This window comes from Podarcis gaigeae, assembly GCF_964106915.1.
Source record: "Podarcis gaigeae genome assembly, chromosome: 7".
Lineage (NCBI taxonomy): Eukaryota > Metazoa > Chordata > Lepidosauria > Squamata > Lacertidae > Podarcis > Podarcis gaigeae.
In genome coordinates, this window is record NC_139683.1 from 27,986,324 (window position 1) to 28,002,781 (window position 16,458).

Here is a 16,458-nt window from a genome sequence, read left to right on the forward strand (position 1 = left end):
AGACACACATTGCAGACAAAAACATTTTTAATCTTCTGAAAAGGCCCAAATCTTTTCCTCCCCATGTGTTATGTTTATATTACTGCATGCAAACCACAGAATTCAATCATGTTTTATTACCTTGTAATGAAATTTCAGAGTAAGATGAGTCTGCCGAACCATTTTTCTTTTAGATTTATCTAATCATTTTACACCTTTCAAAAGCATGTTGTCCTCTAATCCTTCTCTAGAAGATTAGTTTTACTTTGAACCCTTAAGCAACTTTGAAACAACTGCCTTAATTATACTATGGCAAACATATTTTGTCCGCATTCTTTCTTAAGAAAGTCCCTTACATAACAAATTATGGGTCCTATGAAAATCACTTAGTGAAGGAAATGTCAGTTCCCATTGGCATGGCTGGTTTTTTGTGGATATACACTGCATTCCTACCACCCTTCTTCCATTTGATATAGCTAAGCCACAGTCCTATATCTGTGGTAGGTTCTTTGTCACAGACTAACATGCAATGCAATACTGTTGCTGAAAATTCAGATTTGCAGGGGCAAATTTATGAATCCAATCTTAAACATTGGGATAACTCAGTTGGCAGAGCATGAGGCTCTTAATCTCAGGGTTGTGTGTTCAAGCCCCACATTGGGAGGGAAATTGCTGCATTGCAGCGGGTTGGACTATATGACCCTCGTGGCTCTTTCCAACTCTACAGTTCTATGATTTTACCACATGGTCACATTTCCATGCTAGACATCCAGCATGCTAGACAGTATAGGTGACTGTATGTGGCAACATAGCACTTGGGGCTATTTAGGAAAATATTCAAAGGGAAGGAGCATCATCTGACCCCCTTCCCAGAACTTTGGGACAATATAGTCCCAGGGCAAAATGAGACACAACAGAGGAGAGTCTGTTTTTCAACCTGAATCTGTGGAGACCATTTAAATGGCAAAAGAACATGTCTGATAGGAACATTAAATGCTCTCCCTCCCATAATTTACTGCCTCAAAGTCCATATCCTGAGGCACTGTTCTTTCAACTAGACTCTCTTTGAGCCAATGCAAACAAAATAAATGATTATCAATGGGGATGGGAGGAGCTTCTAATTTCTGTGTGAAGGCTCAATAAGAGGCCAGTATAGGCTGTGAAATCCTCATGGTTGGCTTTCTTCATGGAGCACAGTGACGTCCCATGGTGCCTGGTCTTTCCTGGGTCGCTTTTCATGCTTCTGGTTGAGCACCACTTGCTCAGGTCAGTGTCAAAACCAATTCTACCACACACAGAAAGTCTGTCTGCCTTCACCCTGTGTTTCCTATATCATTATCTCCTATCACAGCCTTGCTGTCTGTTCCGTCTGTGATTGCATGTGACTTCTATTTAGTTATTTTAATTTCATTTGGATTCTACGTTCCCCTTTTGGAATTTGTTGCTCAAATTAGGTCTATAGAATCCTAAGCTGTTTTCTCTCAAGCCAAGACCCGGCCAAAGGACCATTTAAACTCTTGGCCAAGCCAAAGGGGAGAGCTTTGCCAAGCCTCTTTCACCATTGAGGCTGAAGGAGAGGAACTTCAAAAGGCTATGCCTTGCCTGTGTGGGAGAGAGCCAATGGGCAGAGCCAATGTTTCTGGCTTTTCTCAGCTGGCCTATATAAATATATGGTTCAAATATTGTTTCATAATACACTGAATGGGAAATCTTAGACATTCTAGCACTTAGTTGTTTTTTTTCTTGCCCTGCGTACCAAAGAAAAAAGAAAAAAGGGATAATCGGCTCAAGCTGGATTCATTTCATCTATACTCCTAATAATGTTCTATTTTATAGAGGAAGGTCAATTAATTAAAATTCATCTGACAACTGAGAGTTGTTGTTTTTAATTCACACATCAGGGATTAGAGTTGTATAATGATAAAATCTGCCTGAAGACCCCTATTAAGACTGTATATCCACATACAGTGGTACCTCTGGTTGCAAACGGGATCCATTCTGGAGCCCCGTTCACAACATGAGCAGAACGTGACCTGTGTCTACGTGTGTGGGGGCTGTGATTCACCACTTCTGCACATGCGCGTGATGTCATTTTGAGCGTCTGCGCATGCCCGAGCCATGAAACCCAGAAGTAACCCATTCCATTACTTCTGGTTCACCGCGGGACGTATTCTGAAAGAACATAACCTGAACCGAACGTAACAAGAGGTATGACTGTACATTGAATGCGTAGAAGTGAGTTGGGACAGGCTGGCTGGCACCGGCACCAAGCAGGAGGGCAGGGGGTCAAGGTTCCATCAAAGCTCTGCACATGCACTCCATGGGGCATCTTCATGACACGTCAGCCCACCTCCCCGTTGTGTGTACGAGTGACATCAGCATCCCGTGGGGCATGCACACACACTGTGAGCATGCTGTGGGGTGTGCTGACATCATGCGTGCATGGCATGGTGACATTGCACGGCCCCGAACCCCCTCAAACATGGGTCAACTTTCAGAAGGCCACACACCAGTCGCAGGTGAAGCCAGAAGGAAACGCTATCTCTTTAGTACAGTTGGTATATTCAAAATATACCTATTTTGAAATGTATCTTCCTTCTATGAAATCTTGGCTGGATTTCATTAAAGTGCTGTATGGCCATTCAAATATTGATTGAAAATAGCATTTTACTATCCCAAATGGAAGTGTAAAATATCATTTTAAGTTGATACTTGAGTGAAAAAAATGAAATGAATAGCATAAAACCCATCTTTATTTATCTATTTAGTGCTTAGATATGTACTTAATCTTCTCCATAACGGCTCAGAAGGTACAGAAACTTTGCTGTTCGGTAATATAGCATGAACACCTAATTAAAATATAGCAGTATTCTTTCATAGCATTCCATGGTAGTTTTCCTGTAGGATAGGTAATGAGGAAATGCCAGATAAGTCTGTAAATATTTTTTAACTGGCAGGGATGCAGATTGTGAAATTCTTCCTAGTGTGACAAGAAATTTAAGCAGTGCTAAAAGCTAACTGTCAAAGGCATCCACAGCGCTAGAACTTGTGCCAAGCCCAAATGCAGCAGTAGCAAAGTTGTTGTAAAATTCACACTGGTGCTGCCATAACTTTCAACACCACTCATCCCACTATTTGACAGCTTCATTTTGAAAGCTAAAATTTACTGGCAGGATATGGGTAAGAAGCAAGTAACACTGCCTGCATAGAAATTCAGGGATTTTATTTTATTTAAGTGAAGCAAGTGTAAGGAAAAGGCATGCTGAAAGCAAAATGAATATGTGATACAGATAGAATGAGCTTGAGGATCAAGTGAAGTCTTGTAGATAAATGCAAAACAGCAACAGACGTTTGCAGCCCAGCTTCTCACCTGTTCTCTCTGTGCCACTGTGCCATAGAACAGCTTAGTAGGAAGGCTGGCCAGAAAAAAACCCCTGTTGTCTGCATGTAGTGTTATGCAATATTTGCAACACTGTAAAAGAGTTTAACCGAAAGATTAGCATCTGCACCTACTACAAAGGAGTAGCTCTTGAAGGCCCTTGAAATCACATGGATGAATCAATTAGCAAGACTGTTTATTCAAAGAAGACACCTAGTAGGTCTTTTAATTCTTTCGACATATTTTCAATCCTCCTCGTGACTTTTTGGAACCAGGCTCAATGCTTCTGAGAGAGCAGATTTATTTGTCTTTTCTTTGAAAATGGAACAATTTGGCTATGGTACCCTCCTTGTAATGTGTTGTATTGAATTATTGTTTGGGGGTTATGGGTTGGGTTAGTTTTTTATTGTTTTAATTGCATTGTGTTTCTATATGCTGTAACCCAACTTGGGACCTTCTTGAAGGGTGGGTAATAAAAACAAATAATAATAATAATAAATTTAAAGAAGTATTTGCTTTGGCTCAGAGATAGCAACTTGCCTAATGATTCCTGACTGCTCTGAGATTTGAAATAAGGAACTTTCCAGTACCCTGCTAACACTTTTAATCTCTTTGCTACATGAGGTAAATATAAATGTCAATGTTAATTTTATAGCACTTTTAACATACAGATGGAACACTTTAGAATCTCTCATACTTAACCTTTCTAAAGCCCTGAGATAAAGGGCATTGATATTCCCATTGTACAGATTCCAAACAGAGGGTGTGATAGTGACTCATCCAATGCTGTTTGGAGAGTTCATTAGAGGACTTTTCAAATATTACCCCTCCAACAGAAGGGCTGTAGGGAGAGGGGGAGAGATAGTACACACATTTGGGCTGAAATGCATGGTAGAGACAATACAAATATTATGGCCTGCCTTGTTCAGCACCCACCTAACTAAACTAAACTGTGCTCATCACAAAGGATGATAGATAACGTTGGAACTGATCCCCACAGGTAAATTTTTCAACTTGATAATTTTTTTTTAAAAAAATTGCCTGCTCCTTATCTTAAATTCCTTTTCAGTATGCACTTCTCAGATTGAAGGCTCTCGTTCTGTTTCTTTGCTGAAACTCCTGAAATGTGCAGCTCTCTGACCTCCTTCTCCTACTGAAATCCAGATGCTTTCTCATATAACTCCTTGAGCTGAAGAATCAGAAAATAAACTCTCTCTCTCAAAGAAAACCTGCAGTCATGTAAATCTTGAGTTTGTTATATACAGCGCATGCTACAAATAATGATGACAGCTGTGGCAGTATAAGCCCGTCATCTCCTGCATGCATAATACATCTCCATCAGTCTGAAACCAATAGAAATCTTGCATATAAATAATTACTGTTGCCATTGCCCTAGAGACTCAAATAACATATATCCAGATAGCTTCTAGAGTTTAAATTTGTTTAGTCCTAAATATCAGAGGAAAAGGTATCAGCTGGGTAGGATCTGAGAGGCAAATATAACTCGTACAGTGGTACCTCACAAGATGAATGCCTCGGAAGATGAAAAACTCGCAAGACGAAAGAGTTTTTCATTTTTTGAGTTGCTTCGCAAGACGATTTTCCCTATGGGCTTGCTTCACAAGACGAAACGTCTTGCAAGTTTGTTTCCTTTTTCTTAAAACCGTTAATACCAGGGTGCATCCGTGCTTCACAAGACGAAAAATCCGCAAGACGAAGAAACTCGCAGAACGAATTAATTTCGTCTTGCGAGGTACCACTGTAGTTCCATTTGCCTATGCAGTGTTAGGTACTTTTGTAGTTATTGTTCAGGAAACCACTCCTTGCTTAAATAAATGGTCACACAGTGTAAGACATGTCTGTGCAACTTGTGTGCCACAAAGCAATACAGTCTGGTGCCGTGAACCTGAAAGCCAACAGTGGTCCACAGATGGACACAAAGGGAGAAAGGGCAGTGGTGCTTATTGAGGAGGCACTGGTCTCTGGGCTGGATTCATTGGGTCATAAATATGTTGGACGGAATAATTGCAATCCTCCTTGTGATCGAAAATCTTGTTCACAAACTGTTCCCGATCACAGGGAACGTATTTACGTTCAGACAAACACACCGACTATCCCCCTTCAATTCTCTCCACTCATTGAGACATGGTTTGAGATAGAAGCAGCATGTGCATCATCATCCCTTCGCTATGAATGCAGTTTAAAAGCACCTGAATGGATCCTGAATATCTTGGATGTGTTCCACTGGGGAGGAGAGCATCAAAACAATGGTGCATATCAGTATGCCACATTTGTGTGGTAGATCAGAGCCACAGTGCTGCTCTCTGTAGCTTATCTGGATGGCACTGGGTGGGGCAGTGAGGTTGGGGTACCAAGACACACCGGCAGAACCTCTCTTGCCCTCCCACTGGTGTGTCTTCATAGTCCCGACCTCACCATCACTCTGCCCTACCCAACTTCCATCGAGGTAAGTTGTAACAACCCCAACTGCTAGTGATGCATATTGGGGAGGCGATAGAATGACGTGAATGTTTTCATGAATAAGAAGAATGTATCTGAAAAGTAGGAGTAGGACATTCTCATGCTTGAAAGCGGATTGTTAAGCAGTTGCAAAGGAGCTGATGAAAGATTTAGTTCACAAGTTGAGCATGGGAAGGATTGAAACCGTATCCCATTTCCTAATTAAAAATGTGACAAAAGGAGATGCTGTAAATCTCAAAGATTCTGGCTGAAGAAACCAAACTATTTCCCCCTGCATCCTCTTATTACTCTTTAAGACTTCCCTTATTTAATGCCGCTGAGGGATCTCTATAAAACAAACCGTGAAACAACCCTCTGGTTTTTCCATCACAGTGACTCTAGCGCAGACTTGATCCTCAATCTTTGGGGTGAACACAAGTTTCCTTTAAAAATGTTTGTAACAAAAACAGTGCCTAAGGGCCGATATGTGTACGTGAGGCAAGTCTGCCTGGATACTTTGTTAAGCACAAGAAAGGATATGGGTTCCCATTTTTGTACATGTCATTTTCTAAAATGATTGGTGTTGAGAAATGTATCCACTTTCCCATTAGCTTCTATGCCTAAGGGTGTCTTGCGGCATGTCCGCACTACAAATTGACAGCCTGCTTCTATGGAACTACATCATCAGCTGAAGTTTTTCCAGTTCTGTAGCTCAAGCAGCTTGCTAAACTTGGGCATTTCTTGATCTTACCACAGACAAAGCCTTTCACTCCATGACAGCTCATAATATGCTGCAGAATTCAAATTCAGCAGGCCTCCACCTCTCATGACCTACCAAAAGCAGCCCAGTAGCCATGAATCATCAGCTCACCACAAACCATTTTTACAGCCAAGCAGCATATGAAGTCTCTTGGTGGGCCACCATTCATGGTTGACGAGCTGCTTTCAGCTTGGTGATCCACAAATTGTGGCAGCCTGCTCCATTTGGAATATTTGGAATTCTGATGAATGACAGCCAATGTCTGGATATTGGTTCATATGTTGATATCTGCATTGTGTTCTGTTGTGTTCTTTTTTCTAATTAATGTCTTACATATTTCTTGGGGAGAGTTCAGGGGAAAGAGCCTGTTGGATACATTTATCAACAAATGATAGTACGAGAAGTTAATGTGGATCTTTCTCCCTTCCCTCTGCTCTCAGGTAACAAGTTCTGGGTCTTCAAGGACACTACTCTCCAGCCAGGATATCCTCACGATTTGATAACATTGGGCAGTGGGATTCCACCCCATGGTATTGATTCAGCAATTTGGTGGGAAGACGTTGGGAAAACCTACTTCTTCAAAGGAGATAGGTTGGTATATTCATCCTGGAAGGGACTAATCAACCTGTTATTTTCATAGCATTTGTGTATGACTGCTTGTGTTCCTTTGTTTTCCAATGGCCTTGTGAAAAATATTACACACATGGAATTTTTAGTGTTGGGTTGACTGTTTACTATTTCAAGGCTTTATATGTACACTTCCACACAGGTTAAGACCTGTATCTTTTGTGTTTGCCCAACTATTATAAATCTTCTCTGTCAAGGGAAGCAAGTCTCTGAGGTTTCAGGTTCTACTGTGCACGTTCATTTGTCATTTATTTTCATTTATCCTGCAATTAATTGTTTTATATACATCTTACAGGTGATGTCAAATAACTTCAGAGACCTAGGTACTGAAAGTTTTCAACGAATTTGCATATTTTTCTATCTCCCTTCACTTCTGTGCTGGTACTTTTGAAATCCTAGCACAAAAGAATTTAGGGTCACAACACTGAAAACAAAGTGTTACAATTTCAGTATGAGTTTGGCGACAGAAATGGAGGATGACAGAAGACCTGCAATCTGCTTCGTACTCTCAGAGCAGCTTAGCTTTATGCATTATGTTATTTGTGTGAAGCAAGTGTTGTGCATGGATTGCTTCTAAAATGAACTGTGACTTTTGTTAATGCATTGTTTTAATCCTCAGTGCTCTTGGTAGTTAAGCAGGGTTTACCTCAACATGGCAAACAAGCACTGATAGAAGAGGAAGGAGATTTAGCTCTACCTTGCTCCAGTTCCCTGCTGCTCTGTCTCCCCAACTTCCTGCTGCCTTATTTTGGACCAGGATGAAGCTGTGGCAAAGATTGGTCCTAGTGTTTTGTCCTTCTGCAGAAAGATTAGCAGAGAGCAGAACGTCTAGTACAGGGGCATGAATCAATTCCCCCTTGGACCCTAAAGGTGATGGGAAGTCATGCTGTGACTTCTATCTGTCTTAAGGGGATCTTGGCACCACCAAAATATTTTTCTGCCTAGCTCATGTTTTCTACTTTGATAGTATCTCAATGATTTCAACCTTTCACAAGGGAGATATATATGGAGCTACCTTAACACTGAGATGTCCTTGCTTATTTGGAAGCTCTGTGTGAGATTTGGAGCTCCTGAATGTGTATCACTGACCAAAGTGCAACTCCTGTTGCCTAGATGCTTATAGAAACCACAGGGGAATGGACTTTTCCTCATTTCCTTAATGGTCAGGTCACAGCTATGCAGCTGTAAATAGTTATGGGCCTTCCTCTGATATTCAAATCCACTTGGAAGCACTTGAATGTATAGAAGCTCTCAGTATATTGAATAACATTGTGTATATATGCAATTCAGGGAATGAACCCTGTGTGTGTAACTAGATTTCCTGGTGTTTTTTCATATATATTTTTTCATATATATATTTTCAGCATAAAATACAATAAAAACAGATTAATCTAAATGAAAATGAAAACGAAAAAAGAAAATAACATAAAAGGGGAAAAAAAGAAAGAGGAGAAGAAAGAAAAAATACAAAGCGCTCTAGGAGAGGTAGAACATAACGCTTGTTTCACACAAAAGGGTATGGACCTTCCCAGGAGTCACCTGGTAGCTTCCCTTCCTTCTCCCAGCCTCCCACCTTGGGAGATCTCCCCTTCCCTGTCTCTCATACAGGATCTTTCACCTTCCATCCATCACCTTCCTGTGCATTTCTCAAAAGATAAAACACAGGCAAAAGTAGAGTGGATAGAAGGAAAATGTGAAAGAGAAAACACAAGAAAGAAAGAAATAAGAAATAAAGATAAAAAGAAATAAAAAGAGAGACAGAGAAGAATATAGCACCAACAATTTTACTGGGCACCATAGGCAGTAGGAGCTCTATGGAGTGTGTGAGACTCTCAGTTGCATCCCTGCAAGCATGCATGCTGTTTAAATCTTTTCCCCAACTGTGCTGCTAATTTTGTTTGCCTTTCTGAGCTATATAAGTCTATATTATGAAGACTGTCACAATCAGTTTTATAAATGGAGCCTTCTTTTCTGTGTACCAGCCTTGGGAGAAGAAGTAGGCAACATCTTGACGCCTGAAAAGTATGTTTAATTTCAAGCATATTGCAATCAGCGTCTACTGTGAACAAAACCTGTCCTATAGTTTGTCTCCTGCAGATAGGGAGATTTGTTATTTTTTTAAAGTTTATTCCTGGGCAACAGTTTTCAACCTGCAGGTTCTTGGGACCAAGACAATGGTTGGCATCCTGTTTCTGCATTTGTGACTTACACTTTCTGTAAGTTTTATTCGATTGAGGTTTTGTATAGTAGGTTTATTTCCAAAGGCAGCTATGCTAAGTCAAGGTCTTCCTAAAATACTATTAGCTTGAGCAATATACTTTAAAAAAAAATCAACCTAGAGGGAACTATCAAAGGAAACTTCTGCTGATGGAGAGGCTGCTACTTAGAACTGTAACAAGCATAATGAACCTCAGCAGGACATAAATGCAATACAGTATGTAAGAAGAAGATCGAAGAACATGAGCCATGCCAAGATAATTGAGCTATTACAGGATATTGACCACCAGTGGGAATAAGCCCATATCCCACTAAGCTTCACAGTACATATTGTTTATATCACCTTCCTCCCCCCCCCCCTTCTTAATGTAATGTTATAGTTGAATCCTCCTGCTGGTTTTAATTGCATGAATAAGCCTATTACGGTTTTCTTTCTGAATTAGGACAACCCACCGTTGCTTCTTTAGTAGCAATGAGGTTGTCAGGCATGAAAGAGACAGGCGAGAGGTGATGCCAAAGTCAAAGGAGCAAAATGGCCTCCCTGCTAAGATCGTGAAAATATGCTGTAGTCCTCTTAGGAGAAAAATGTGCCTGGAAAACCACAAGGAGAATGTACACATGAATGAGGAAGTCCCAAGGAAGTGATATAAATAGAAAAGTACACAGCCATGCTGGATAAATCTATGCTGATTTTTCTACTGAGTACAATCTTGAATTAATCCCATGAAGTAGGGTTTGCCCGGCAGAACTCAGTTAAATTTGCTAGAGCTGTGCAAGAGATAGTGCCAGAGGACTTTATCTATACTTTGCTTGAATGCCTGTTGGTTTTGGTTTTGTTTTTTTAAAAAAACCAGTTGGCTCTTCCCCTTATTACCCTGTTTCTGAACTCACTTGCAGCTTTGTAATTGGAGGCCATGGTTATCAAACCCATTTTATCTTTGAATTTTGCCATTAGTGAATCTCTTTTTCTGTACATGGAAAGATGGACTTCATTTGTTCAGTGATTTTAATCTATGTGCAGGCAGATTCTGTGCACCCTTCCTCTAAAAAAAATAAAATCCTGAGTGTTTGATTTGGTTTATATATTTATTTATTTATTTTATTATTTTATTATTATTATTTATTTATTCAGTTTGTATACTACCCTTCATCCGTACATCTCAGGATGACTGACAATGTAAACATACAAGATAAAAACATACATTATATAATAAAAACAGGAGCAAAACAAAAACAATAAATACCCTCCCCCATATAATATAATTTTGGGGCATTTATATAGTGCTTAAATCGAATAGTACACAATAAAGATTAAAGCTATAAAAACAGAATTCAGTTAAAATACCTACTGGACTCTTCTTTCTTCTTTGGCAATCAGTCGTAGCTGAGTAAGATTGTCTTCCATAAACACTGTTTTAACAGTGAGTCCGTAAGTGACTGTGGAGGCCAGTTTTGGATCCCCATGTCGTTCCACAGTGGGGACATAGGTTTCTGGGTGGGAGTTGATCAAGGTGAGGGTTTGCCAAACATGCCTTCCTCTTAGCATGTTTCTCCCTTTCGTCCTGAGTTTGAACGTCTTCAAAGCCCATGACGCCTTTGGTAAAGGCTATTCTCCAACTGGACCGCTCGTAGACTAGTATTTCCCAGTTGTCAGTGTTTATACTACATTTTTAAAGATTTTCCTTGAGAGAGTATTTAAACCTCTTTTGTTGACCACCAGCATTATGCTTTCCATTTTTAAGTTCAGAATAGAGAAGCTGTTTTGGAGGATGATAATCAGGCATCCGTACAACATGACCAGTCCAGCGAAGTTGATGTTGAAGAATCATTGATGTTGAAGAATCATTGCTTCAACACTGGTGATCTTTGCTTTTTCCAGTAAACGGGCATTAGTTCGCCTGTCTTCTCAAGTGATATGCAATTTTTTTCAGAAACACCTTGGTGAAATCTTTTGAGGAGTTAGAGATGACATTTATAAGTGGTCCATGTTTCACAAGTGTAAGGTTGGTAGTACAGTAGCTTTGTAAACAAGCATTTTTGTTTCCCTGAGAATGTCCCAGTCCTCAAACACTCTTCACTTCAATCGGGAGAAAGCTGCACTCACAGAGCTCAGGCAATGTTGGATTTCAGCATCAATGTCAGCCCTTGTGGAAAGATAGCTACCCAGGTAGAAGTGATCAACATTTCCAATGTTACAATGTTAAGTTGGATTTGTGGCACTGCAGAGGGGTTGTTTTGTGCTTTTTGGTGCAGGACTTTGGTTTTTTGGATGTTGAGTGATAGGCCAAGCTTTTCGTAAGCTTCTGTGAAGATATTTAGGATGGTCTGGAGGTCATCCTCTGAGTATGCACACACTATGTTGTCATCAGCATATTGAAGCTTGATGATGGAAGTTATAATAACCTTACTCTTTGCTTTCAACCTACTCAAGTTAACATCATACTCAAGTTCACATCTGTTTGATATATGATTTCTACCCCGCTGAGGAGTTTTCTTTCAACAATGTGTAGGAACATGACAATGAAAATAATAAATTGAGTTGTGGTGATAACACAACCCCATTTAACTTCTGATCCCACTGTGAATGGTTCACTTTGAGAGCCATTGTTATCTGCGATTGTTGCTGTCATATTATCGTGGAGGAGCCAGAGGATGTTCACAAATTTATCTGGGCAGCCAATTTTCAGAAGGACAGTCCACAGGGCATTACTATTTACAGTGTTGAAGGCCTTAGATCAATAAACACCATATACAGGGGTTGGTTTTGCTCTCTGCATTTTTCTTGAAGCTGTTGAGTGGTGAAAATCATGTCCCCCTAGAAGGTCGAAAATCATTTTAGGATTCAGGAAGTGTAGCCTCAGATATAGTTAGAAGACAGTTTGCCAAGATCCTTGCAAGAATTTTGCTGACCTCAGCTAATAAAGAGATGCCTCGATAGTTTCCACAGTCCCTTCTATCACCTTTTTTAAAAAAAGGTTGATAATTTTGGCATCGGTAAAGTCTGCAGAGATCTGCTTTCTCTCCCAGATTTTTTCAATGAGCTTGTGACGTTGTTGTGTAAGTTCAATTCCGCCCACTTTGAAGACATTGGAAGGCATCCCATCAGGTCTGCTGGCTTTGTTGTTTTTCATTTGGCTAATAGCTGTACACAACTCTCCCAGATTTGAAGATACTGAAAGCTCATCTCTAATTTGTTTTTGTGGAATTTTTGAGAGGACCTCAGCAGCTGTGGCTAAGGAGATGCTGGTAATGTTCTTTCCAGTGTAATGCAATAGTTTATTTATCTTTTAGAAGTGTGGTACTGTCTGTTGAGCATAGGGGGCATATCCCATTATTTATTGGTCCATAGGTGGTCGTTGTGACTTTAAAGAAACTCTATGCATCATGAGTGTCAGCTAAGTGCTGAATCTCTTGAGCTTTTTTTATCCACCAGGTGTTCTTTAGTTCTCTAGTTCTTCTTTGAACCTCAGCCTTAGCACTGGTATAGGGTTTTTTTTCTTAGTGGCAGTTTCTATCTCTTTGCCAGATCTGAAAGGCCTTCATTTTCTTCTCAATAATGTGTTCAATCTCACTATCATTCTCATCACACCAGTCCTGGTGTCTGAAATACCGTATTTTTTGCTCTATAAGACTCACTTTCCCCCTCCTAAAAAGTATGGGGAAATGTGTGTGCATCTTATGGAGCGAATGCAGGCTGTGCGGCTATCCCAGAAGCCAGAACAGCAAGAGGGATTGCTGCTTTCACTGCGCAGCAATCCCTCTTGCTGTTCTGGCTTCTGAGATTCAGAATATTTTTTTCTTGTTTTCCTCCTCCAAAAACTAGGTGCATCTTGTGGTCTGGTGCGTCTTATAGAGCGAAAAATATGGTACTTACTGGAATATAGTCTTCAGTAGGGACTAGAAGTTTGAATGGGAGGGGGCTTGACTGACCTCAACTGGAAAGGAGTTCCATAAAATTGGGCCCACAGTATGGAGCACATAGCTCCTGGAGAAAATGAGCCATGCATCTGACCACTAACAGTCACTCCCCCAAAGACCTCAGTTATTGGTCAGATTGCCATTAAGTAAATCAAATTTACTTCTGAATTAGCATGTCTCAGACTGTGCGAGAGCCAGTGTGGTGTAGTGGTTAAGAGCGGTAGTCTCGTAATCTGGGGAACCGGGTTCGTGTCTCCGCTCCTCCACATGCAGCTGCTGGGTGACCTTGGGCTAGTCACACTTCTTTGAAGTCTCTCAGCCCCACTCACATCACAGAGTGTTTGTTGTGGGGGAGGAAGGGAAAGGAGAATGTTAGCCGCTTTGAGACTCCTGAAGGGGAGTGAAAGGCGGGATATCAAACCCAAACTCTTCTTCTTCTTCTTCTTTTGTTAAACCTCTGATGAATTGAGAACTTAAGATAGCCTCCATGTCTGAATCATGTAAAGAATATAGTCTATCGTTACCAGGGGTGTGGGTCCACACTACTGACCAGTTCCCTAGTATCAAGGACGCTCCTGCTGGGACATCTGTTGTGAAGAAGTCTATGGCTGAGCTCACATACAGGCTTCTTTAGAACAGACATCTAACCCAATGCATAGATGTCTAGAGGTGGTTGAGCAATGTGGCAACATTCCCCAGTAATGTTATGATGTGATTAATCCCTGAGGAAGACTAATGCATATTGCATTTGCTGAGTGTAGGATCAAATGGCCATTTTCAATGAAAATTATACAAACTGCTTTCTTATTTTTAAATACTCCCCCCTCCAGTGTGTGTCTCTTCATTCATATGTAATTTCTGACACATAGTTGTGACCGAAAGTGAATTTTTATTGACTGTGAAAATACTGCAGAAAGACCACTCATCTCTTTTCTCACCTATCATAAAACACGAAGAAAAAAGAGTTTTATTCATGCTTTAGGGAATGGATAGAAGCCTTTTTTTCTAATAACTAAAATGACTTCGTCTCAAAACATCGCACATGATTTTAAGCTTAATCTTGAAAACAAAAAGCCTTTGGCAGATCAGCAACAAAATATATTTGGCATGCACAGTGAACTTCTGCTGGGAGGAAGCCTCTAGAATAAAGATTTATTTTTTAGAAATATTATGGGGAAAACCCAGCAATTTCTATAAGATAAGCTGCTCAATTCAATGCACACGGAAGAGCACCCAATTGTTTTCTGGTGGAGGTGGAAGTGCAGCTGCATGTTTAAAGCCAGATTTTTTAAAAACCATGACAAGCAGGATTAAAAGAACCCTGAACTGATAGGGCAGAAGTTTTGGCTTAGCGCTTCCTTCATGACCGACCCTTTGTGTGGCCTACAAAGTTGTAACCCACTTTGCTTTGGCTGGGACAACACTGGGGCTTCCTCTACCTTTTGGTGCTGAGCACTGCTCACAGCACATTGCAAGAACATGGTTAGGCAATCACAAGCAGCCCACATAATAAGCAAAATCTGGTAACCACCCAGCCAACAAGACTCCGTCTTCTCAGGATTCAGACTCACTTTATTGCCCCTTATGCAGTCTAACATTGCATCCAGATACCCCTCTGGGTCTCTCACAGCTTTTCCTGATTCAGATGTAACAGAGAAATAAAACTTCACATCTTAAGCATATTGACAACACCTTGCTTTAAAATAGTATTGAAGTGTAATCTTGTGCACGTTACTCAGAAGTAAGGTCCACTGTATTATGTGGGGCTTACTCCTGTGTAAATATCCATAGAATTACAGCCTTAGCGACTCTGAATTTGTGCACTACTGCTGCTGTTGTTGTTTTGTTTTACTGCAAATATTTCTCTGTACCCAGATTTAGCATGTACAGAATTCAGCATATTGAATTATTTAATGCATATTGCATGATTGGGTAACAAAAGACTCCTGTAAAGCATTCATAAGAGAAGAGTTAAGATTGCTGTGGGAACCTTAACTCAGAGTTTAATGGCTTGTGTGTGATTAAAACTTCAACTGAAACATTATTATGGATCTTTGCATATAATGTTCCTCCTTGTGCAGCTTTGTAGAACCCCTAGGCATCAGAGTTGTTCTGATTATGCAGAAGGCGCTTGTTGATTTGGTTTTCAAACTAGGCAAATCTTTTTATCTACTGTGCCCTTACTAGAAACAACTGTCCAATCAGCAAGCAGATAAAATGCCTTTGTTACCTGGGAATGTACCTAAAGCAGGAAGGATGTTATTGCCCTGATTTCATAATTGCACTCAATGTTTCTTTTCTGACATTGAAAATAGGCATTCATAAATGCATATTCTAATCGTGTAGCTTTGTTTATTAGGTACTGGAGGTACAGTGAAGATATGAGAACTATGGATCCTGGTTATCCCAAACCAATCACAATATGGAAAGGTATCCCGGAATCACCTCAGGGAGCCTTTGTCCACAAAGAAAATGGTACGTAGCTTCTTGTGCATGTTATTGTTCTTTAATAAAACAATCTTCCTGATCTGCAGACCATCTTTTAAGTACCTCACTTTTTCGAGCTGTGCCTTGCTACCTGAATTTACACTGCTTTGTAACTCCATGTCACCACACCTATAAATAGATGCTTTTGGATTTCTGAATTTTTAAAATATTCTACTTGTTCTCAGATTGTTTCCATATTAATCTTTGAATCCAGTGATTGGGAATCCCCTCCTCTTTCTTCAGACTCATAGATCAAGATGGTGGAACAGGGGAAGTGTAAATATACATTTCTCCCCATGTCATTCACTCACTGAAAATTTGCCACCCAGAGCTGCTATTTGCTGCAGATTACAATAATATAGAGTCATTTCCAAATTTATCCAGAATGGGATTTTCTTGTTAGAGTTTGCCCATCTCTTGTGTATGCTGTTTCTCTATCACTTTGAACCTTATTCTCCAAACACTGGTTCACAGCTTCTGGATTTAGTCTGGAGTATAATTTGCTTGCGTTGTGCAAATTTTTGCCCCATTGGCTTTATCCAGGTGAATCTACTTTTGTGCTGTGGAGCACACAATTGCAAAGTGTTATCACAAGTTCATTGCTATTTGATGCAAAATAAAGAAGAGCAAA

General features: G+C 40.2%; 1 protein-coding gene across 2 annotated transcripts in view; it reads left to right on the forward strand.

The window, feature by feature from the left end:
* The window catches only part of MMP16 (matrix metallopeptidase 16), a 181,437-nt gene that overhangs the window by 144,954 nt on the left and 20,025 nt on the right, over positions 1 to 16,458 (forward strand). For both annotated transcript variants that reach the window (XM_083747794.1, XM_083747795.1), the window contains 2 exons: positions 7,019 to 7,169; positions 15,700 to 15,815. In XM_083747794.1, the coding sequence (XP_083603920.1) occupies positions 7,019 to 7,169; positions 15,700 to 15,815 (267 nt within the window). The remainder of the gene's footprint in view (positions 1 to 7,018; positions 7,170 to 15,699; positions 15,816 to 16,458) is intronic.